The following is a 23,931-nucleotide window of genomic DNA, read 5'->3' as shown; positions in this document are numbered from 1 at the left end:
AGCAGATGAAGGAATGAATGACGGGTGAGAAATCGTAGCCAGTTTGTCCATTAAATGTAAACCGTGAAGCTTGTGCGATGAGCAGCTGAGGCAGTGCTCCAGTCTCCAGAGAAGATCAAACACAGTGGGGGCAGGTACACACAGCCAGAGCTGTAGCGCCCCCTCAGGCGAACGGAGGAACTGCAGCCTGGGCGCCGCTTTAAAAAGCCAGCGCCGCTCAAGGGGGGGCTGCACACCGAGCTCCGCGCACTCACAAAGTTCGCCCGGGATTTCCAGCTCACAGCAAGACAGAGAGAAAGAGAGAAGAGGAAAGAAAGAAAAGATACAAAAGCATGGCTAACAAAGGGCAGCAGCCTCCGTACCTTCACCTGGCCGAGCTCACCGCCTCGCAGTTCCTGGACATCTGGAAACACTTCGACACCGACGGTGAGTCAGAGGGAGTGGAGGAGAGGAGGAGAGCGGGATGGAGTGAAGGAGGGGGCGAAGTTTCCCAGCTGTGGTGGGACGGAGAGGATGATGATGATGAGGATGATGATGATAGAGCTGCTGATGTTAGGACCCGAGAGCGCAGAGCTGGATCTCAGAACTAGGGGAAGGGGATGAGTTTTGTTTCTTAAAACGCTGAAGTTGTGAGAGACGGGAAAGCTGGTCTTTTATATTCGTTTTCCACACAGTTTTGCCACTTCGTTTTATAACAGTACACACCTTCTTCACCGTTTATGTCACTGCACAAACTGTTCATAACAGTACACCCTCTCTTTTTATAGTTTGTAACTGTTTATAATAGTGTACAGGCTGTTAATAACAGTGTAACAGTTTATTTCATGGTTTTTACAGTTTGTTCGCTGTTTTTATCAAATTAACATGCGCTGTTTCTTAAACAAACTGTAAACATTCACTATTTTAACACGTTATTTTGATGGCTTTTAGATGTTAATTATTTAGTTCACAGTTTTGTTTACTATTGTATACGGTTTATTAGCAGTTTATTACTGTTTATTCATTAAATTTAACAGCTAATTATTTATTGCAGTTAATTTCCTGTTTCTAAGAGTTTGTAGTAGAACACTGTTTATTCACTGCTTTTAAATGTAGGCTGTTTATAACAGTTTATTCAATGTTTTCATCAATATACGTGTGGTTATAAGAGCACACATACGTCATTTGTAACAGATTATAACACGGTTTATAAAACTATTAATAGTAAACCCATAAGACTGTATACATAGTAGTATTAATTTTTAATCAGTTTATTCACAGGTTACATGGGGTTTATAAAACTACAAACAACTGAGTTCTTTTAACTGTTTTATTGCCTTTTATAAAATTTTATTTGCTGTTTAGAGCAGTTTATTTGCTTTATTGTCATTGTACAGCCCACACACACACACACACACACACACACACACACACACACACACAAACAATATAGTGCTCTAGGGGCAGTGAACACAGGAGAGCTAGGCAGTCACCCCAGTGCTCAGGGAGCAGTTGTGGGTTAAATGCCTTGCTCAAGGGCATCTCAGCCATGGATGTTGAAGGAGGAGAGTGCAGTTCCTTCAGTCCTCCACCCCCTGTCTCCAGTCAGTTGAGGGATTGAGACAGAAACCTTCCTGTCCAGAGTCTGTTTCACTAAACTTTAGCACATAGCTGCCCACAGTGTTTGTGAGTTTACTGTAAAATTTATGAAGGGCACAGATAATTTCTATAAAACTGATGAATGACATCCATTCACAACACAATTAGTGTGTGTCTGACTTGTTAAATAATGGATGTTGTGTAGTATGAGTTAGGACTATTGTAACATGAGTTTAGATGCTGTTTATTTTATAACTTGGGATGTTGTGTAGTATATGAGTTAAGATGCTGTGTATTATGAGCATATACAGAACCGTGTGTGTGTGTGTTAGAGAGAAAGAAAGAGAGCGAGAGCGAGAGAGAGCATTTGTTTGTGCTTTCCATTCATTTGGATGAAACCAAACAGAGAGCAGTTTTGGCAAACAGAGCTTGTCATAGTCTTTATCACTTCCTTTCAGTACAAAAAGGAGTAATATGATGATATCCATTCATTCGTTCATTCATTCATTCATTAATTCATTCAAGTACTAATCTGCCAAACCCATACTATAAAGATTAGTACATAGTATATTTCTTACAGTATTACTGCAGTACACAACTAAGGAGCACCCAGAGTGATGTGCTGTTCAATAAACGAGCATTTAGCCTAAAAGCACTAGGATGTCTTCACCTCTTTCGTTGGCTCTGAAACATTATCACAGGTTTAAACTGATTACAAATAACACCACTGCATGTGAGCTGGTTCACTAGACTGTAAACAGAACCAGATATTTGTTCTAGCAAAGAACACCTAGCAGATTAGAAGACATTGTTACAGACTCTCAGAGTGAAAGACGTAGTTGAGTATAATGCTCTAAAGCTCTGCCACTGTGACTCTGGTACTCAGAGGACACTAGACTGTCCAGCCTGGTGGGTGTGTCCACACCCGTATACAGACAAGCCCTGCCCACCTGCTCTATGATTGGTAAGATTTGGGAAGTTGTGCAGTATGAGTGGGCATGTTGTGTAAGATGAGTCAGTGTTATGTTGTATACTATGGTATACTTTTGGTAGGTTGTATAGTTTATGGTGTGGGATGTTGAGCAGTGTATGAATTGCTATGTTGTGTTTCATATGTGTTGGCATGTTGCATAATAAATGAGTGTATATGGGGAGTTGTGTAGTATTAAATTAGAATATGACTTTGAATATTGTGTAGTAAATAAGTTTGAGTTGGGATGTTGTGTGATATTTGAGTTTGAATTTTGTGTAATATTTTAGTTTGGATGCTGTGTAATATTTGAGTTTGGATGCTGTGTAATATTTGAGTTGGAATGTTGCATAATATTTGAGTTGGAATGTTGCATAATATTTGAGTTGGAAAGTTGCGTGATATTTGAGTTGGAATGTTGCGTGATATTTGAGTTGGAATGTTGCGTGATATTTGAGTTGGAATGTTGTGTGATATGTGAGTTGGAATGTTGTGTGATATGTGATTTGGAATGTTGTGTGATATGTGATTTGGAATGTTGTGTGATATTTGAGTTGGAATGCTGTGTGATATTTGAGTTGAGATGTTGTGTGATATTTGAGTTGAGATGTTGTGTGATATTTGAGTTGGAATGTTGTGTAATATTTGAGTTGGGATGTGTGATATGTGATTAGGAATGTTGTGTGATATTTGAGTTTGGATGTTGTGTGATATTTGAGTTGAGATGTGTGATATGTGATTAGGAATGTTGTGTGATATTTGAGTTGGGATGTTGTGTAATATTTGAGTTGGAATGTTGTGTGATATTTGAGTTGAGATGTTGTGTGATATTTGAGTTGGGATGTTGTGTAATATTTGAGTTGAGATGTGTGATATGTGATTAGGAATGTTGTGTGATATTTGGGTTGGGATGTTGTGTAATATTTGAGTTGGGATGTTGTGTAATATTTGAGTTGGAATGTTGTGTGATATTTGAGTTGAGATGTTGTGTGATATTTGAGTTGAGATGTTGTGTGATATTTGAGTTTAGATGTTGTGTGATATTTGAGTTGGAATGTTGTGTAATATTTGAGTTGGAATGTTGTGTGATATTTGAGTTGAGATGTGTGATATTTGAGTTGGGATGTTGTGTAATATTCGAGTTGAGATGTGTGATATTTGAGTTGGAATGTTGTGTGATATTTGAGTTGGAATGTTGTGTAATATTTGAGTTGAGATGTGTGATATTTGAGTTGGGATGTTGTGAGGTATATTAGCTGAGACGTTATGTTGTATATTGTCACTGTCCAATTAAAAACATGTATCTCCATTTTTGTTAATTTTTAGTTTACTACATCATTTGAACACAGCAGCTGTCTTCAATTGAATTAAAAGAATGTTTTTTTTCCTTCTTCTGTGAAGTTACTGTTATGGGACATATTTTTTTTTAATTGGACAGTGATGATATGAGTTGGGATTTTGTATGTATTTGAGTTTGAATGATGTGCACTTTATGATATATAGCACACTCTGTCTGAGACGGTGCCCTATTCACTATATAGTGCACTGTTTTGGGATTCCACCATTTTATAGTAGTGTCCTAAACACAGTGGACACTTTTCAGTGCACTCAAATAATCCCACAATGCATTGCAAAAAGTAGTGTGCAACCCAGGTACAATAATGCATATTGAATACACATACTCCACTGCATGTTTAGTAAAATAGAAATACCCTCCTGAATTAGGTTCACTATAATAGTGCACTGTATAGTGAGTCATGTAGGGAACTTCAGACACAGCATCAGAGTCAGATCCTGAGAGAGATTGGACAGTTCGGTTCTGAATGTCATTTGTCTGTTTTTTGTAACTTTTTTTTTTCTCAAAATGGGGAAAAACAAGAACAAAATCATGTTGGTCACTTCCTTTATCACTCCCCCAGGACAGAACAGATGGGTGAAGAGAGAGAAAAGTTGTCTGAACTTTTGCTGCTGTCTTTATACGACACTGAGAGCTGAGAAACTGTAGAAAGTTGATTTGGAGTTGTTTTATTTCTGCTGTATATCAGCTGTAAATTCATAATCATACATTTTTCCATGCCGTCATGCACACGCATTAACACTTCTTGTTCTCATGGTCAAATATCAGCCCCTATCCTCAGCTAGCCAATCAGTGTCATTTCAGTGTGAACAATAGCAATCTACAGTCAGTTTGACCGACAGGCAAAACTACCATGTCTCACTATTTACCTGCAACAGAAAGCACAAACCTATATGGACAGTTTTCCATATATTAATATATTACAATTATTGTATAATTTTGTATTATTACTATATATTTTGATGGCAAAAATGGTATGTTTTAAAGTGAAGGTTAGATGTGAGTCTAATGAAGGTTTGATTTTAATTGGTTTGGGGCAGTGTCCGGTGTTGGCCTGTTGAAAAGGTGGCAGAGCTTTAGAGGTCCAGTCTCGACTTCATATTTTACTCTGAGAGATTTTAGTAACGTGGTAAAAATAGTCAAATGTTCTAATCATTTATGAATTTCAACTCTTTGCTTGAACAAATATCTCATTCTATTTTTAGTCAAATCTACTGAACCAGCTCAAATGTAATGCTGTTCATTGTAACCAATGCCAGTTTATTCATATAGTAATAACATTACAGAAGTAGGTGAGAATGAGCTAGCACATTTACACTAAACGCTCTTGTATTGAACAAGCCATCACACAGGGTTCAGTTCCTCTGTGGACTACACACTAACAGTGTAAGATATATATACTGTGTACTAACCTTTTCAGTATGGGTTTGGCAGGTTAGTACAGAAAACATTAACACACCACTCCAGTTTGTACTAACCGTGTTGCTGTGCCAGCGTACATCATTTCAAGCCACTGTCACCAGCATGCTTAATACAAATATACATAATTATGCAGTTTTTTTTCTTTAACATGTCCTCTAACCTAGCTCACATCTCTCATATCTCTCTCTTTCTCTTATACTTACCCTGACACTTTTAAATACACTACATACTCAAGAGCCAGTAGGATATGTGTTAAGTTTTGACTGTGAAGCACCCACAGTCTTCTACAGATCAAGGAAAGCCCCAGCCCACACTGCACCCAGAAACGGCAGACACAGGGTTAACTTCAGTAAGGATGTTCAAGGCCAGTTGATTAGTAAAACAACACTAAACCACCATCCTGTTTACACAAAACAACACTAAAAGTCTGACTAAAGACACTCCACACCAAAAACAAAGACAACAAACTACGTTTACGCCCTTCACCTGGATGATTTTAGGGCATGCTGGGAGCCACTTTGCATGGCCCCACCCCCTTAAATTCCCACTGGGGAGTGGGGACAGTGGACCCCACAGTAATGTCTGTCGAAATATATCTGTCCTTAATTAAATGACTAAGTATAATATATAAGCATTTCCTCTTAAACGCATTGCTTATGTATTTATGGATCTCTGGGCACTGCCCAAATCATTCCGATGCCTACTCATTTATTGTTTTGTGCCATATTTGAGCTTTTTGGCTTTCTGTGGAAACAGCAGTGATTAAAAACAGTGAACCAAAGCATATCAAATAAATACATTACTGACAACGAGGATATGATCTGCGTTTAATATAGATAATGTTACTGGGTTTAATGTAGATCACGCACAGCACCTGAGTCTCTGTAGCTGCAGAACCAAAAATAGCGACTAATACTTGGCATGGATTTTTCAATCAGAAATACAACAGTAACAGATCGGCTCTAATAGAGAATGACTGACCAGGACGAACCTGCAGCTGGTGAGCCAAGATGGTGTTAACGTCAGACCATAGAGCTGAATGAATAAATAAAGCTGGACTGTGAGGGCACTGAAGGGACTGAAAGTTCTGGGGTTGGGACCGGCTAGTTGCGTAATCCAGGGTTTCTCCAAGTCACTCCATTAAATGTGTTTTTGGCTGCGTCCGCTCAACATGCTGTACTCACAGAATACTGTAAAAGTAAGATAAGAAGTTGTGGTTTAGTATGAATTTCAATGTTTACTCTGTTGTCTACAAAAGAGGGGCACTGCAGAAAAAGTTTGGAAACAACTGGTAAAATCTTTTCTAACCAAGGCTCATATCCTTTCTTCTGTCCTGTGCAATTTAAAACAAACCGAACATGCAGAAATCAGCTGAGGTCTTTGTTGTCCACACTAACAAAGCAGTCAGGGTCCAGCCACCATTCCCTGTTGGGAATAATGTGCCCTTGTATCACAGAAAAGCATCTGTTTCAATGTGCTGTTTTAATTGAAAATTAAATGTAACACAAAGGATGAATTGTAAAGTTTCCCACGCTTAAAGATCAGCACCAATCAGCCACTTTCTGTCGACGCGGGTGACTTGGAATAAAACGTAATTAAAGTGCGTGATCTCACCATTCCTCAGGATAAACCGATTAAGAGCTCTATAGGGCTGAGGGGTGTCCGAGCGCAACACGTAATCAATGTGCTGTTTTTGAGATAATGAAATTTGCAGGGCTTAACGGCCAGGGCTGCCACAGTGTTAATCGACTGTTCTGAATGTTTTGCACAGAGAGCGTGTCGGACTGTGCTTCGGCAGTGCGGTTCTGACACATGATGTTGACTGTGAATACCAAAGAGAGAGAGAGATTTCTCCACGAGAGCTTGGTTCTCAGCCGTCTGTAAATGTCATTGATGTCTGTGGGCAGATTAACTCAGAGTCACTAGAATGTAAAGGTACACATTAGAATTTCATTCATTCATTGTCTGTAACCCTTATCCAGTTCAGGGTTGTGGTGGGTCTGTAGCCTACCCAGAATCATTGGGCGCAAGGCAGGAATACACCCTGGAGGGGGCACCAGTCTTTCACAGGGCAACACACACACTCACACATTCACTCACACACACGGGCACTTTTGAATCACCAATCCACGTACCAACATGTGTTGTTTTGGACGGTGTGAGGAAACTGGAGCACCTGGAGGAAACCCATGCAGACACAGGGAGAACACACCACACTCCTCACAGACAGTCACCCGGAGGAAACCCACACAGACACAGAGAGAACACACCACACTCCTCACAGACAGTCACCCGGAGGAAACCCACGTAGACACAGAGAACACACCACACTCCTCACAGACAGTCACCCGGAGGAAACCCTCGCAGACACAGGGAGAACACACCACACTCCTCACAGACAGTCACCCTGAGGAAACCCATGAGAACACACCACACTCCTCACAGACAGTCACCCGGAGGAAACCCATGCAGACACAGAGAGAACACACCACACTCCTCACAGACAGTCACCCGGAGGAAACCCATGCAGACACAGGGAGAACACACCACACTCCTCACAGACAGTCACCCTGAGGAAACCCATGAGAACACACCACACTCCTCACAGACAGTCACCCGGAGGAAACCCACGCAGACACAGAGAGAACACAGCACACTCCTCACAGACAGTCACCCAGAGTGGGGGTGGGGGGGGGGGGTTGTAGAATAGATATATATACATACTTATATACTGCATTCCCCCGACCCCTCACACATGCACACAAACACACACACACACACACACACATAAAAAACATACACACACACACAAAGACCAATTTCCTGGCATGGGAAATTGTCCACAGATGGTAATATCTCATACATTAGCAGAAATAGGGTTGGAATTTCAATAGAGTGCTCTTAAGCATCAAGCTGGAGATCTTCTTTTCGTCTTTTTCAAATAAATGGAACTTAAAAGGCACCCACAGCAAGGCCCCCAATTAGAGGCAAAGTGAAAAGGGAGAGTGTTCAAAGCACGCTTGGGAGAACAGCCGTCGAGAGTTTTTAATTAAGCTTGGTAGTTGCCCTGATTAGGTGGTCAGCCAGCAAACCATTCTTGAAAGTTAACTAGCTTTATGGGTAGGCAGACATCTAGCCAAATTAGCTACTTTATGTCCATCGCTTGTGGTCAGCTGCTAGTGATGTAGTCACTGTCACTTCTTGTAAAACTGTAATGAGAGACATTTTAATCTCCAGTGTTGGCTTCGTGTCTTCTGGCTTTTGAATGCTGATGTAAATTGGATCTGTTTTACAGGCAATGGCTACATCGAGGGCAAGGAGCTTGAGAACTTCTTCAGAGAGCTGGAGGTCGCACGGAGAGGAGCAGGTGTGGTAAGTAAACAAGCTGAAATAGGCTTTGAGTCTTCATGGCCTACGGAGGAAATTAGCCAACAAGGAAAATGACAATGACTAATTAGTACAAGTGTATTGTTTTTAATGGGAACAAATCCAGGACAATGGAGACTGGCACATGTCAAGCAAAGGAAGATGCAGGGATATCACACTGATGCTTTTTGCTGTCTAATCAGAAAATGCATTCTCACCAGGACAGACAGAACAACAGTTCAAAAGCATACACCATACCACACTCAGGACCTGTGAAAGGGAAACAAACTTCTGTGTATCAAGAAAATTCAAGATGTTTTGATAAATGCAGGTTTAGTGGCCTTTTAAACACAGCACAAAGTGATGAGTCTTCAGTCTGCATTTGATAAAAGTGAGAGACAGTGAGGCACTCTGCCTTTCACACTGTGGGAGACGGTGAAAGACAGCGAGAGACAGTATGAGATGGTGAGAGACAGTGAAAACAGAGTAAGAGACAGTGGGAGACAGTGAGGCAATCTGCTTTTCACATTGTGGGAGACGGTGAGAGACAGTGAGAGACAATGAAGCACTGCTTTTCACATTGTGGGAGACGGTGAGAGACAGTGGGAGATGGCGAGAGACAGTGAAGCACTGCTTTTCACATTGTGGGAGATGGTGAGACACTGGGAGACAGTGGGAGAGTGAAAGACAATGAAAGAGTGAGAGACAGTGGGAGACTGAGGGACTGTGAAAGAGAGAAGAACACTTTTAGGGACTGTGAGACACAGTAAGAGACAATGGGAGACAGTGGGAGACTGAAAGACAGAGCGAGACAGAGAGAGTGGAAAACAGTGAGTGACTGCTGTTCAGATGGTGGGAGACAGTGAGAGACAGTGAAGGACTGTAAGAGACAGTGAGAAACAGTGAAGGACTGTGAGAAACAGTATGGGACTGTAAGAGACAGGGGGACTGGTTCTGACCGCGTCTCTGTCGTGTAGAGAGGGTCTGGTTCTTAGAGGGTCCGTCGTGTAGAGAGCTGCTGCTCCATTGCAGGCAAACATCAGAGTTTTAGACGATGTAGTTGAGAGAGTGGGAAGTTACAGAGCACCAGAGCAGTTCGGGGAAGAGAGAAAATATCTCCCTGAACATCAATCAGTGAATAGTAAGATATCCCCTAATACCAGGAGCAGGAAGGCAGTGCTCTCACCTGAGAAATGCAGATTACTGCGGTGGCTGTTAATGGTTAGTAATCTAACTTTAAACTCTACACTCACTTTGAGTCTCTGTATGTTTCAGGACCCCACAAATGCATCTTTCAGAGAGAAGATGAAAGATTTCATGCAGAAGTTTGACAAGAACAGAGATGGTAGGATTGAGATGTCAGAGGTAAGAAATGGCAGTGTGTGTGTGTGTGTGCTTGTGGGGTGTGTGTGTGTGTTTGCCAGCATGGAACTTCAAATGACCCTTAAAACAACACTAGTTTTTTTTTATATTTTCGCTCCTGTCCACCCCCTACAGTTGTAGAGTGTAATTCACTTTTACAGCACTGCCCTAAAATCAAGGCTTAAATGGGGCGGGGGGTGTTGAGGCAGGAGGTGCATTCCTTCTCTCCTCCAGAAGTTCCATAGTGCCGTTTCTGCAGTGCTGAGCCCACAGTAGCAGCAACGGAGGCTCTGTTCTCCCTGTTACAGCGCAGTGGAGTATTGCGATGAATTTAAATCTGTAATTTTAACGCGAAAATACTACCTAGTGTTCCTTTAAGACGGTAGCTCCTCAAGAATCAGTCGCACTGTTTTTTACTCTCTGAAACAACACGAGGTTATGTATCGCCACCTCAACCTTCAAACACATAGCAACAAATGTGCATGAGGAGATTTCTAACATAAGCCAAGGTTGAAGTTCTCGATCCATTTATGCCCTCGCCCTCTGATGTTTCCATCTCTCTCTGTGTCTTCTCAGCTAGCTCAGATCCTGCCAACAGAAGAGAACTTCCTGCTTTGTTTCAGACAGTTTGTGGGCTCCAGCTCTGAGTTCATGGCGGTAAGGAATCAGAGCGCATTCACTGCTTTACCGTTCTTCTTATCTGTATGTCTGCAGGCAGTTCAGTTGAATAGGCACTACAACACTGAGGCTCTATTAACCACGCCATAATTGTTGTACCCAGAAGATAATTAGGCGTGTAAACAATGCCGTGTGATGTTGTGATATTGCAGTATAAATCTGGGTCGATGTCTTCTGTGGAGACACGAGTGCATCATGGAAGAGGGACATTTCTTTACTTTATTAGGGACTATTTTATTATACATCAAATGCAGCTGAATTATTAATTGTGTAGTGTCAACTATTAGCATCACACCACAATTCACTCCAACTCTTTTCCTACTCCCAGCTCTAATGTTGTCAGCAAGTTGTACCAGAACGTCAGTACAGCCCTCGTTTGTCCTAATTTAAATGTTGTATACAGAGTTGTGGACAAAGCTGTGTGAGTTGAATCAAATCTGGGACTGAGTGTTTCACGTATGCTCCTTTATAAATAAAAGAAGAACGGCAGGGTTTTAAAGGCTATGGTTTTTAATGAGGCGTATGAGCTGTGCCGCTTAAAAAGTGTCTGTATGCTGTGGTAATAAGGTTTTTTTTTTTCCATGATCAAAGTGCACATGATCACATACCTAAGCAAATCATAGAACGACCAGCCAGCAGGTCTAGTACAATGTGTTTTGTCAAGTTTAAAGAGGATCTAGAGGTATTTTTTGACACCACAATTAAAAAAAAATAAAAATAAAAAGGCCTCGAGTGAGTGAGTGATACCTTGGAGATGTTTGCGTGCTCCTCGGACTTCAACTTAAGTTTGTAAAAAACATAATGTGTATAAAACATTTACCAGTTTAAGGGTTCTTCCAAGAAGCATTACATTTTAGGAACTTCAGGAAGGGCATTAACGCTGATCTTTTTAAAAGAACCATCCAGTGGTTTTATATGGCATCATCTAAAATAAACAAATAAATAAATAAACAAGCAAACCTGATAGATATTCTTGGTGGGAAACATTTTTCTAATATTACAGCAAGTAGTGTCGCAGTCACACAGATCCAGGGGCCTGGAGGTTGTGAGTTTGAGTTCCGCTCCAGGTGACTGTCTGTGAGGAGTGTGGTGTGTTCTCCCTGTGTCTGCGTGGGTTTCCTCCGGGTGACTGTCTGTGAGGAGTGTGGTGTGTTCTCTCTGTGACTGTGTGGGTTTCCTCCGGGTGACTGTCTGTGAGGAGTGTGGTGTGTTCTCTCTGTGTCTGTGTGGGTTTCCTCCGGGTGACTGTCTGTGAGGAGTTGGTGTGTTCTCCCTGTGTCTGCATGGGTTTCCTCCGGGTGACTGTCTGTGAGGAGTGTGGTGTGTTCTCTCTGTGTCTGCGTGGGTTTCCTCCGGGTGCTCCGGTTTCCTCCCACGGTCCAAAAACACACGTTGGTAGGTGGATTGGCGACTCAAAAGTGTCCGTAGGTGTGTGTGTGAGTGTGTGTGTGTCTGTGAAGGACTGGCGCCCCCTCCAGGGTGTATTCCTGCCTTGCGCCCAATGATTCCAGGTAGGCTCTGGACCCATCGTGACCCTGAACTGGATAAGGGTTACAGACAATGAATGAATAAATACAATGTGCTACTAAGCAAGGCTGGCAAAAACATCCTATAAACATTTTACAAAACCAATATTTACTTTACTCTGAGGAACAAATAACCAGAACCAGTTGTGCTATTTTAATCATTAGGGGATTTCAAGTTCCATTCCCAGTGATGCTTTATCCATCCGAGGGCAGGAGTCGTAGAGCACAATTGTGCGTGACCAGGGGAGACTCACTGATGACTTGAACTTGAGATGCTTAATTATTAGGGAGAAAATACACTTGGGGCTAAAAAAATATATAAATAAATAAATATTTAATTAATTTTTAAAACATGTACAGCAAAGTGTAGCTCCTCACACACTGCACTGAACCCAGTTATTGGAACTCATTATGTTCTCTTCTAATGAAACATGCAGTTAATGCTTTTCACAGGTTCCTCAGAAAAGAGTCGTTTGACACAATATGATGTGATTTATCACACGCTGAACCCGCATCCAGCTTCTGCATTATTAAGCAGCCGTAATCATTTGTTTAAACAGCTTTATTGATTAAAAAGCAGAATTCCTCCAGGTAAAGCATTTCCCACCATTCAGATTAACAGTCTTGACTTGAATGATTTAGAGCAATCTGGGCTTTATGTAAATTAATGTCTACAATATGAACAGCACTGAATAAGCACTGAATGCTCTGCATGTGAAATCAGTCCTTTTGTTCATTCAGCAACATGTTTGTTCAGGTCTGTGATGACTTGTATGTGTTTAGAAATGCTCTAAAGTCAAGCTGAAATCAAGACAGAGCTTGTGTATCTTGTTGGTTCATTAGTTTGTATTCAGTACAATTCATTGCTCCGTATCATTAAAATATAAAAACAACATTCTTGTTTCTTCTTAATCTTTAATCACAGAGTAGTGACTTTTTCACTTCCTGTAAAATCCTCACATAAATTTATTATGTGATGACCAGTGTTTTATTTTTAAAATATATTCCACTACAGAATATAAAATAAATGCCCTAGTTGCCATGCCACAGATACATGCCACTTGCGGCGCATCACACTCCCTCTCGTGTTCTACTCCCTAAATGAACAAAACAGTAAAAACTCACCCGCCCCAAAAACATAAAGTACACAAGACATTCACAGCCTCCTCTGATAACTATGTTGCGTTTATAAAAACCCACTCATCCGTATTCAAGACACAGTGTACGGAAGAAGCGATTGGAAGCTGTGATTATAGTGCAATCACCTCATTCTTTAATCTTCCACCTCGGATAAAAGAAATATGGCAGTAATAGTAGAGGGAGATGAAGAAACCTCAAACTGATGTTTTTTCAGACTTTGACTTTGATCGTAAAGAACGATTGGGACAGGTTTGGCGGTGGATGAGGGTTGACCTTCCCACCAGACGGTTATGTAAAGCTGGGAAGAGAATGATATAAGGGGGACAGGGGAACTTTTTTAATCACCCCGTGCGGTAGGCGAGCCTCTAAAAGGGCTGGGATGGAGCGAGGAAGTACAAACTTCTATTTTCAGAGTGATACATAATGGATGGGCCGCTGTAATTCTCCACAGACCTGAGAAGACAGGGCATCTATCTTTGATAAGAACCCCTTGCTGGAAACAGGACAGCTGCTAGATTAAAACATTAATTAAATTGCATTTTGTGCTCCTTGTCCTCTCACAATGCACAGCTGAGCTGAATAGAAAACGGAGACGGATAATGAGAAAAGCCAGGATGATTACGGCAATGAAAACTTGATAATTGTGACTCCTTTGCATGCATACGCGCACTCACACACACACACATAATACTTTCTGAATGAACTGCAGAGGGAGAAAGGAGGAGGGTGGGGAAAAGAGGTCTTCGTCTGCAGATTGCATTTTCCTCCAGATAGAACATTATTTTGATATTGCCAGTGGAACGTGAAATTGATAGAATTTACATGTGAGATAACGTCTCCCACCAGAGTTAAAGCAATATACAATGAACTCATACAAGATCTATTTGAATCAGACTTCAATTTAAGTTAGCTCTGCTGGTCAGGCTCTGCTGGGTTTGAGTTGCGAGCTTGTCACTGTAACTATACGCCACGGCAGGAGTGGGTCTGAAAGAGGAATTGTGATTGCCAGCCGCCAAACACCTACAGAACATGCAGATTCACTGAAGCCAGATGAACAGGTTTGAGCCTGGCTGGTCCTTAGATGGTAGACACGCTAAATTCTGAGGTTGTGTCATTGGGACCAACAGAGGGCGCTATCCCTGTGGTCTGTGTGGTTGCCAATGAGTGCAGGGACAGGGACACTACCAAACAGATGCTATCCTTCGTGTGAGACGTAAAGTTGAGCACCTGAATCTCTGATGTCGTAAAAAAGATGCCTGGGCTTTTTGTTTGGGGTCTGACCCCAATGTCCTGCTAAATCTAACACTGTGATCACTTTTGGCCTGAGGAAAAAATGGCCTAATCATTCCCTCTCTTCTCCTCTACCTAAAAGCTGATGTGTGGTGAATGTGTCTTCCAGGTGGATGCTGCACATTCGAGGTCGAGGTGACTCCCTAATGTCCCTGAGACTGTAAAGTGCTTGTCTAGACAGCACTGTATAAAAGTGTGGCTTTTATTCATTCATCATTAGTGTCTTACATGACAGGCAATTAAACATGAAATCACCCTCATGATTTACACAGATACAGAAAAAATAAATAAAGAAATAAAACCCTGTTAATTACTGTCTTCATGCCGATATGGATTTGTATGTTTGAATGTTGCCTCACTCTAGGACTATTAAAATATTATACACATACATTACATATATATAGAGTACATATTTGTAATCTGGTTTCTGTAATTGCAGGCCTGGCGAAGGTATGATACAGACCGCAGTGGCTATATTGAAGCAAATGAATTGAAGGTGAGCTGTACATTTGCATTCCAAACCGCCATATTAAAGACCACTTTAACGAATGTCCTTTTTTTCCTGATATAAATCGTTGAGAGTGGGAAGTATCAGGTGTGGTGTACACTAATTATGATCGTATGTGTCTATTAATTAGGATTAGTAGCATTTTACTTTAAGACTTTACTTTTGTACTGCAGCTGTTACACTGCACATAATCTCAGTACATGTAAAAGTATTACAAATAAACATATTTGGTGACTAGGACACATGAACATTACTGGTGCTACCTCTAGATGGCACTACAATGTTTTCATCATGGTTCTGTCCTAACCTAAAAGCAGTGGAAATAGGAGTGTATCCTGTAAACATGAAGGAAGCAGCCTGATGTAGACATGGTACCACTTTACCCTTGGCTAAAATGTCTAGATCAATGTCACGCTGTTGTCCTTTTGCTGGAAAAACAATGGAAAAGCATTCAAATCATGGCTGACGTTTCTGGAAACTACCCACAGAAGGGAGTATTCAAATCTCTGCATCAACTCAGAACATACAAATACAGCAGTAATCACAGGCCATTGGTCAGTTTACACTGTGGGCATGATGTGAAAATGTGCAGATGTGTATACACTGTAAGGGGAAAATTATATAACTCACTCACACTCTCCCTGACATACTCACTCACACACACTCATGTTTAGGAACTGCTCCACAAGGGGAGCTATTCAGCTATACTGAGAGTGTATGAGTAGTTGTAGTTGGGTGAAAGAATGGGTGAAAAGTGTGTGTAATCTGGTATATTAAAAAACCAAATTCATTCAAGGATTAATTTTCTCACCAAGGTTGATTTTATGACCTTCATCTTTTCTTTCTTTCAGGGCTTTCTGTCAGACCTTCTGAAAAAGGCTAACAGACACTATGACGACCAGAAGCTGCAGGAATACACACAGACAATTGTGAGTGCTTCAGCACCATCATTTCCAGAGCTTTTTACCATAAAATATTAGGAACCATCATGCACTGTTTTAGCTCGGATAGGAACTATACCTTAGTGGCTCGTTTAAAAGGCTGTATTTAATGCTCCATATACTTCATGCTTCTTAATGTCTAGGAACCAAATAAGCTTTTTCAAGAAAAAGAAACTGGCTCCTATAAACAGGCACAGCAACACATATTTCATTTTTCTTACAGTAATAAATACACAAACTACTATTATTCTTGCAGAACTGTTTAAAACACTGAACTAATAATGGTGTGGTTCAGTGATTAAGGTTTGCACTGTCCTACGGGTGTGTGTTCACACTCCAGCTGTACTGGCATATGTCGTCTTCTTAAGGCCAGAGGGTCGACCTGAATTACACCAAAAATAAGCCAGCTGGATATCCGGGCATTGCAATGTCTTTTGCCTTTTATGGAAAAGGGAAGAGTTGGGTAAAACTGCACAGCAACAACAGCATAAACTATGATGAATACGTCTATTGGACTCTATTGGATATAGTTCACTGTTCTAAACTTACCTTCGCTCCAAACTTTAGGTGAAGTGTCGTATTATCACTGTTTCAATGTTTAACCAGAGAGGAGCCTACTATACTGTATTTACTATTGTAGAAACATCAGGTAATTTCACATAAGCATTGATTTTTTGTAAATCTCATTAGTGCTCATCTCTTTCAGAGTGAATACAAACATGTATCTCCAAAACAGGAGCCGTACAAGGAAAGGCAAAAACATTCATAAAGACCCATAAAAATCATTTGTTTACTCTTGTTTGCAGATGTGTTTGGTGTTGTTTATACACTAGAAAATGTGTTGAAATGAGAATGAGGGAAATAAGCATTCAACACAATGACTGGGGATTTCCGCTTTAAAGACAGTCTCAGAAACTCAGATTCAGACAGCCAGGATTTCTTATGTCACAAACCTAAGGAATCAATCTCATCGACTTGTGGGCTGGGGTTTTCAAACTGCAGGAAAGCAATGAAGTGGTGGGTGGAGAGAGGCTGGGATTAACTGCATATTCATGGATCGGTGTGAACTGAATGAAGGCAAAGGTGTAGAGTTGCATCTAAACCACTTTTAAGACATTAGACGATTGTTCCATTCTTGAACATAACGGCTTCTATAACCATGTGAAGAGAGTTGAGGTTTTAGAAGTTTCATCAACATCCACAGAATGACTTAGCATTTCTCCTGGTCTGTCCATTGTGAATTTTAATAGGCGGTGATGTGTCTAGTAATGCAAAAAAACTGAGATTCTCGGGACAGTGATGAGTTGTGGCCACACAAAGGCATTATGTTTCTGACACGTTCTGATTAATTTGGCTTGAAGTCCAGACGAGGTGACTTTGAGAATTAAGCAGTGACGGATAGTGAGGGATTAGTTAATATTTACCACCTGTTTATAATGAACAATATCTCTGTCTCTCAGCTCAAGATGTTTGATCTGAACGGGGACGGAAAGTTGGGTCTCTCTGAGATGGCAAGGTGAGCAGTTGTTAGGAATAAGACACTAACACTGTGTCCCGTACATTTCCTAATGGCTTGTCTTATGTTCTCATTCATAGGCTTCTACCAGTTCAGGAAAATTTCTTATTGAAATTCCAGGTGAGAACATCATTCTGATTTATATTATACCTCTGTTTATGCACTATACTGTTGGTCCAATTATATATGTGTTGATTTTAAGTGAAAGACAGGTCCACTACGGTGAGCAAACTTATGTATGCATTTTTCCTGCCACTTTTTTTGTGCACAATTTCTACTGAGTTTAAATTGTTCAGGGGGGATGTAAAATTGGTGGCATGTTGGCACTTCAGGTAGTGTCACCTCCATGATCCTGGACTCTGTCACTGTCTGTGAGGAGTGTGTTCTCCCTGTGCCTGTGTGGGTTTTCTCTGGGAGCTCTGTCTGAACGTTCTGCCCACAGTCCAAACACAAATGTTGGCAGGTGGACTGGCTGTTTAAAACTGTCCACAGGTGTGAGGGTGTGAGTGATTGGGTGAGTGTGTGATACTCTATGATGGACTGGGCACCTTGCACCCAATGGTAGGCTCTGGACTGAAATGACAGAAGGTGAACGAATGATTTACAGGCCACATGTGATGATTTTTTATTTCCAGATCGTTGAATACACAAATGAAGAGTAACTACATTAAAATTGCAGGGCTTTGAATTTTGTAGCTATGTAATCAATAAGACATGTCATTTTAACCAGAGACATTTTGCATAAAACCACACTTCTCAAGGACAGAATTGTAAATGAAGGCATGTGTGATTTGTTACAGGGCATCAAACTGACTGCTGAGCAGTTCAACGCCATCTTCATATACTACGACAAGGTAGTGTGTGCAGCTGAACACGAACATGACACACAGAAAGTCTCCCGCAGGCGACAGTCCACTTTAACTCAGTGGAAAGACAAAGACACACCCTCTCACTTCTCTCTTGCTCTTTTACGTCTGATTTCCCTCACTCCCGAGAATCTCATTGTGCATGCAAACGAGTGGCATTTCCACTCACCTGAGTAGGTAAATGACCCTGAGTGCTGCACCTGCTCTCGTAGGTTGGTGCCCTCCAGCACACACTCATGACATTGTTTGTTTCACAATGGCGTTTTGAGTGACACAATTCCAGATGCAAATTAGGAGGGCAGCCTAACCTTTCCCAGCAAATAGAGGTTCATCCTCTAGGACTTTCCTCAGAAAACCTAGGCAAAGCTTAATTCATTAATCTTTTCCTTCTCATGTGTCTGTTAATGTAGCTTTATTTACCCCAAAGTTACACATCTAATATATATATATATATTAGTGCTTAAAACGTCTTAAACTTTACTCTTCTCTTTACAGTGTTCAATCTGCAGCTGAAGTAGAACATGGGCAGTTGGGTTTATGTCCACATTAGGAGAAGCTAATTGTATCAGAACGTGGAGATGGAGGTGTCTCTGTGATAATGCGTTTTCTATCCCTGTGTAAAAGAAGCGCTGTAGTGTTTTCGGCAGGTGTCATTCAGAATTCAGATCGGGAAGGGCATATTATTGACTGGTTTCATCAGAGCAATGGTAAAATGCAATTAGTGTGACGTAATTCCTAAACACCTACTTTGTTCAAAATGGTAAAAATTAACAAATATTCACAAATACAAAAAAAACAGCTTTACACAGTGGCACAACAGCTCCGGGGCCATGGGGTCATGGGTTCGTTCCTCACCACTGGTCCCTGTCTGTGATGAGTCCAGTTTATTTCCCCACTTGTACACTCCCAATGCATGGTCCAGTTCCTAGTGTAATGGGAGGATTCAGGGGTTCAGAAGAGCATTTGGTGTAAAACCTGATGTGTCTGATGTGTGGCAGAAGGTCTGCAGTGGTGACCCGTGCAAGGAACTTTGATCATGTCTTTGCATATTCAAAACAAATGCAACAATTGCACTGATAGCTCCCAATACCACAGGGCCCATATCTCTACATCGTTCTTGGGTTTCTGCTCTAAACATATCCTTTACTACCCACATATCCCTGAGCTGGACTTTTCATGATGGCTACACAACATTGCTATTCAATGATAGCAAACAACAGCAGTTCAGCAAATGCGACAAAGGCTTGTTTAACTAAATTGAAAACAGTGCTGAGCAATGACAGGCTGTCAAACAGAATCTCCTATTGTGTGAGCAGGTGAGCTATGGAGACAGATGCAGGCACTTAATTATAAATGAAGTTCAGTCTGCATGAGCATAAGTTGTGTCGAGCGCTAAACATTTCCATGTGGAATTACTGCAGCCCCTGCCCTCAGCACAGCCCTCATTTTACAGCCTCATCTGAATCAGAGGCAAACGCAGCCAGCACTGTGGAAACATGGGTGAAAAAAAAAAACGTTAATGGCATGAGTGGAAGGCAGGTGAGGTCAACTGAGTGCTAACACAGCTCCTAGCTCCCCATCCAAATGTGCAGAGCTTGGGAAAATGCAAAAAGTTAAAATGCACGCAGAGCAGCTAAATATGCCGACCTTACCCCTCACCCGAAAGACTCCGAGGCTCAACGATAAAAACAAGTACTGCTTCCTCTGTGTAATTTTTATAGCGTTATGACCTCCACCAAGGCCTGCAAAAAGGTAAACAGTGAAGCAATCTTGAATCCGCAAACAGCAAATCATTCTTCTGAAGTGGGTACAGTTCTCTGTGTAAGGAATATCCACTCCCTTATAGAACTATACATTACCCTCTCTTACTTAAAGACCACCCTCCACTGAAAACCCACGTTAGTCTGTGTGTGTGTGTTGTTTATACTCTAGTCAACAAAATGGCTGAGCATTTCAGCTCTGAAACTGTAGCTTTCCAAAAATAATTTAAATTCACAAATTCAGACAGCCAGGGTTTCATACTTAAACACAAGGAAGCAATCCTTCCAACTGAGAGTGGGGGCTTCAAGCTGGAGGTGAACGATGGAGGTGTGGTGAAGACAGAGGCGGAGACTAATTGCATATTAATAGATCTGAAATATTAAAAGCAGACAAAGTTGTAGAGTTACATCTGGTTCATGTTTAAGGCACCGGAGTTTTGTTTGTTTGTTTTTGTTGGTATTAACGTCTAACTCTGTAATGAAGGGGGATATCAATATCTTGTTCCCTAATGTTTCCTTTTCTCCCCTTTAACTCATGGAAATCTGCTGACAGATTAGTTGGAAAACATATGTCCACATTAAAGGCAGCTCATTTATTTTGCTTTGCTTTGCTATTGTACATTGACATTATACCCCTTTTCCACAAGTTAATGGAGGTCCCTGGGGTCGTAACGAAACGTCTGTGACATGTTGCTTAGGTCAAAATGCCAAAAGGATCAAACAAAACAGCACCATCCCATGACCCACAAATAACTGACTGGGTGGTCTTTTGTTCTCAGTGTGGGTCGGTGGGCTCCAGATACGCAAAATAATGTGCAAACTAGATGTCCCTTTTAAATGCGCTCTAAATTCCTCCGTTCTGATTGGCTGTCGTCCAGTGTGCATCATTCAAAAAGCACTCTATTTGCTGAATCACTCGTATATAGTCAGCATTAGTTACGCTAAGCTTCTTTAGGCTTTAAATGAAAAAAGACAAATATATACACTTTATATATGAAGGGGTTCACTCCAAAACACATCAACAACCCTTTTCATGAATGGTCATGTCTTTGAGTGGGCTTTAAATGTACACAAAATATAAGGGTCCTGTTGTGATTAATACACATTTGATTGGAGAAATTAATGTCTCTGTATGTCTCTGTATGTCCAGAAATAGAAACATCATATATTTTTTAACTGAAAGCATACATTTGAATTAAATACATATTAAACATATAGAGGTTAAATGTGTTAATTTTTCTGACATCACAAAAATTCAGATTTCAGAACGGCTTGTTTCTGTAGGGACTGAGTGTACTGTACATTTTATAAAGCGTTCATGGGTAACCCAGCATGACTTGTGTTTTCAGGACGGAAATGGCTACATTGATGAGCAGGAGCTGGACGCTCTCCTGAGGGACCTCTATGAGAAGAACAAAAAGGTGAGTGGAAGAGTCCTCAGTGTGAAAGCAATGACCTGTTGTCAGCGGTTAGTGTGATTTACACAATGATTTCCTGCTTCATCTCAGGAGGTGGACACCAAGGACCTAACTGGCTATAAGAAGAGTATCATGGCCTTGTCAGACGGGGGTAAACTGTACCGCTCCGAGCTGGAGATCGTTCTGTGCCGGGAGCCCATGCTGTAAATCTAAAAAGTCCCTGAGTGTCATTTCACCTCTCAGCTGCCTGACTACTGTAACCATGTGCATGTGCCGGGCACCCCACCCCCTCCTTACCTCTTCCATGCGTTTTAAATGAATGTGCACTGCAAAGCACAAAAAAAAACAAAGCTCCGCTCCCCATTTCCCCACTGTCCTAAATACAGACCGCCCCAGCTACGGTCTCTCGCCCTCTGCAGCGTTTTTAAACTATACATTTAAAAAAATGAGTCGAATGAATCGTATTGATTAAAAAAATGGTTTTAAGGGTATGAATAAGCATTTGATGTAATTGTTTGTTTGTTTATTTATTTATTTATTTACTTACTCATTTATTTATTCATTGAAATCATTGGTTTGATTTGCATCCTCTGGGCTTTCCTCTCCTTTATCAGGGTCTACTCCCTCTTTCTTTGAGTCCCTTCCTCCCCTAGTTCTTCCACTCCCAGCTTTTTCTGTTTGGGGTCGTGCCGTTCTCTTGCTTTGGCTGATACTGTTATAGGATGTTATTGAGAGCATTAATAAAAGATACGTGAAGAACGGGATGCATTATTCAGCACTGGTTTTTGTCCCCTTCCAAAGACTTGTGTTAACACGAGAGGTTCTGTAATTCGCTTTATTGAACTTTGCTTGACTTCAGGTCTAATACCAGGATGGGAGATAAATCCACTCATTACATGCACACTTGCTCACCTTCATACCCCTTTACATACTCCTCACGTCCCTTTAGGATGTAGCCTCTCACACTTCACAAGCTCAGAAATACATCCTTAGTCAAATGCCACAAATCCCCTGTCCTCTGTTTATCTTCATGGACGACTCTCTATAGCATTTCCAGTAAAATCTCCTCTAATTGCGCGCAGATGCTTTTAAATTTAAATGAATCATTTATATCAGTCCTCGTCAGTAGAACATGTAGAAATCCTCATGAATTAAACATCAGTGCTTAAATATATAATCCTCAGGCCGTGTGGCTTTCGTGAAGGGAGTTGTGGGTTGAACGTGAGTGAATGGTGTTTGTGCTGGATATGGAAACTTTTCTAATGATGATGCTCACTCTCAGTAAGTGCAGAGCTTTACAATTACCTCCAAGTCAAGGGAGGCCATTTTAGGCCCTGGCCTCACTGAGAACAGAGCTTTTTCAGGAACGCTTTCCAAGGTAGCGTTCTTACTCAGTGTCAGTGTCGTCTTATTTTTGGGCAGAAGTGAGCCTTTCAAAAACACTGATGTCGCACTGTTAGCTGCGCAGATCTGTTTCCATTTACATTAGCAGAGCATGTTCAAAACCTCACACTATTATACCACAGGAATGAGTGTGTGTGTGTGTGTGTGTGTGTGGTATATGATTTATTGAAGATTTAAGGAGAGAGAAACTTGGAAATGAAGAAAGATAAAATGAGAAAGAAGTAGAGCACAAAAGGTGACACAGAAAGAAGGAAGACTGAGAGATGAGGGGAAAAGAGAATTGAAAATAAATTAAAAATGTTTTTAAATCATTTGGCATTCTCCTTTGGTCTAAAACACAGACCAAATCAAATTAAATACTCAGATACAAGTGGATGGGGCCTTAGTTTGCGTGCCTCCTCTCCACCATAGTGACTTTGGCTTTCCTCTGAGGATCGTTCCATTTTAAAGCTCTCTTGGTAGCAAAAAAAAAGCACTGAGCGTCTGGCCCTAGCACTGTAACGCCTCTGTAGAGTTCAGTCCCAGATCAGCCCGGAGGACCCCGAGTCGTTTAATTACATCATGTGCTTGTTTTTAGTCCTCACTAATTACAGTCCAAGTTCACTTAACGCTGGTTAAAGTAAAGTCAGCTGTGAAAGCTTTGCCCCCTTCAAATCCTGAGCACAGTCCTGTCTGCTTGAGCACAGCTTTTTATGCGGAGCTGTGTTACACTGTTAGCATACAGGCTACACTAGCAAAGGGTCTCCACTTCCAAAGAGCAACGAGGGTCACATACAGAATAGGCAATATAGGTGTTCGCTGCATATCCTGGCTTGACTTTCTCATGCCT

The 23,931-nt window shown here is 41.2% G+C and overlaps 1 protein-coding gene across 1 annotated transcript; it reads left to right on the top strand.

The window, feature by feature from the left end:
- The first annotated feature begins 246 nt into the window (after positions 1–246).
- calb2a (calbindin 2a) lies at positions 247–22,455 on the top strand. Its single transcript, XM_066685362.1, has 11 exons — positions 247–426; positions 8,623–8,699; positions 9,969–10,058; positions 10,632–10,712; positions 15,129–15,185; positions 16,049–16,126; positions 17,599–17,654; positions 17,735–17,774; positions 18,455–18,508; positions 21,630–21,701; positions 21,789–22,455. Exons 1-11 carry the CDS (start codon positions 333–335, stop codon positions 21,903–21,905), a joined length of 816 nt encoding a protein of 271 aa, XP_066541459.1. The 5' UTR covers positions 247–332; the 3' UTR covers positions 21,906–22,455.
- Positions 22,456–23,931: the final 1,476 nt, after the last annotated feature.

This window comes from Hoplias malabaricus, chromosome 11 (genome assembly GCF_029633855.1).
Source record: "Hoplias malabaricus isolate fHopMal1 chromosome 11, fHopMal1.hap1, whole genome shotgun sequence".
NCBI lineage: Eukaryota > Metazoa > Chordata > Actinopteri > Characiformes > Erythrinidae > Hoplias > Hoplias malabaricus.
Note: the sequence above shows the minus strand (reverse complement) of the source record. Positions and strands in the feature narration are given on the sequence as shown.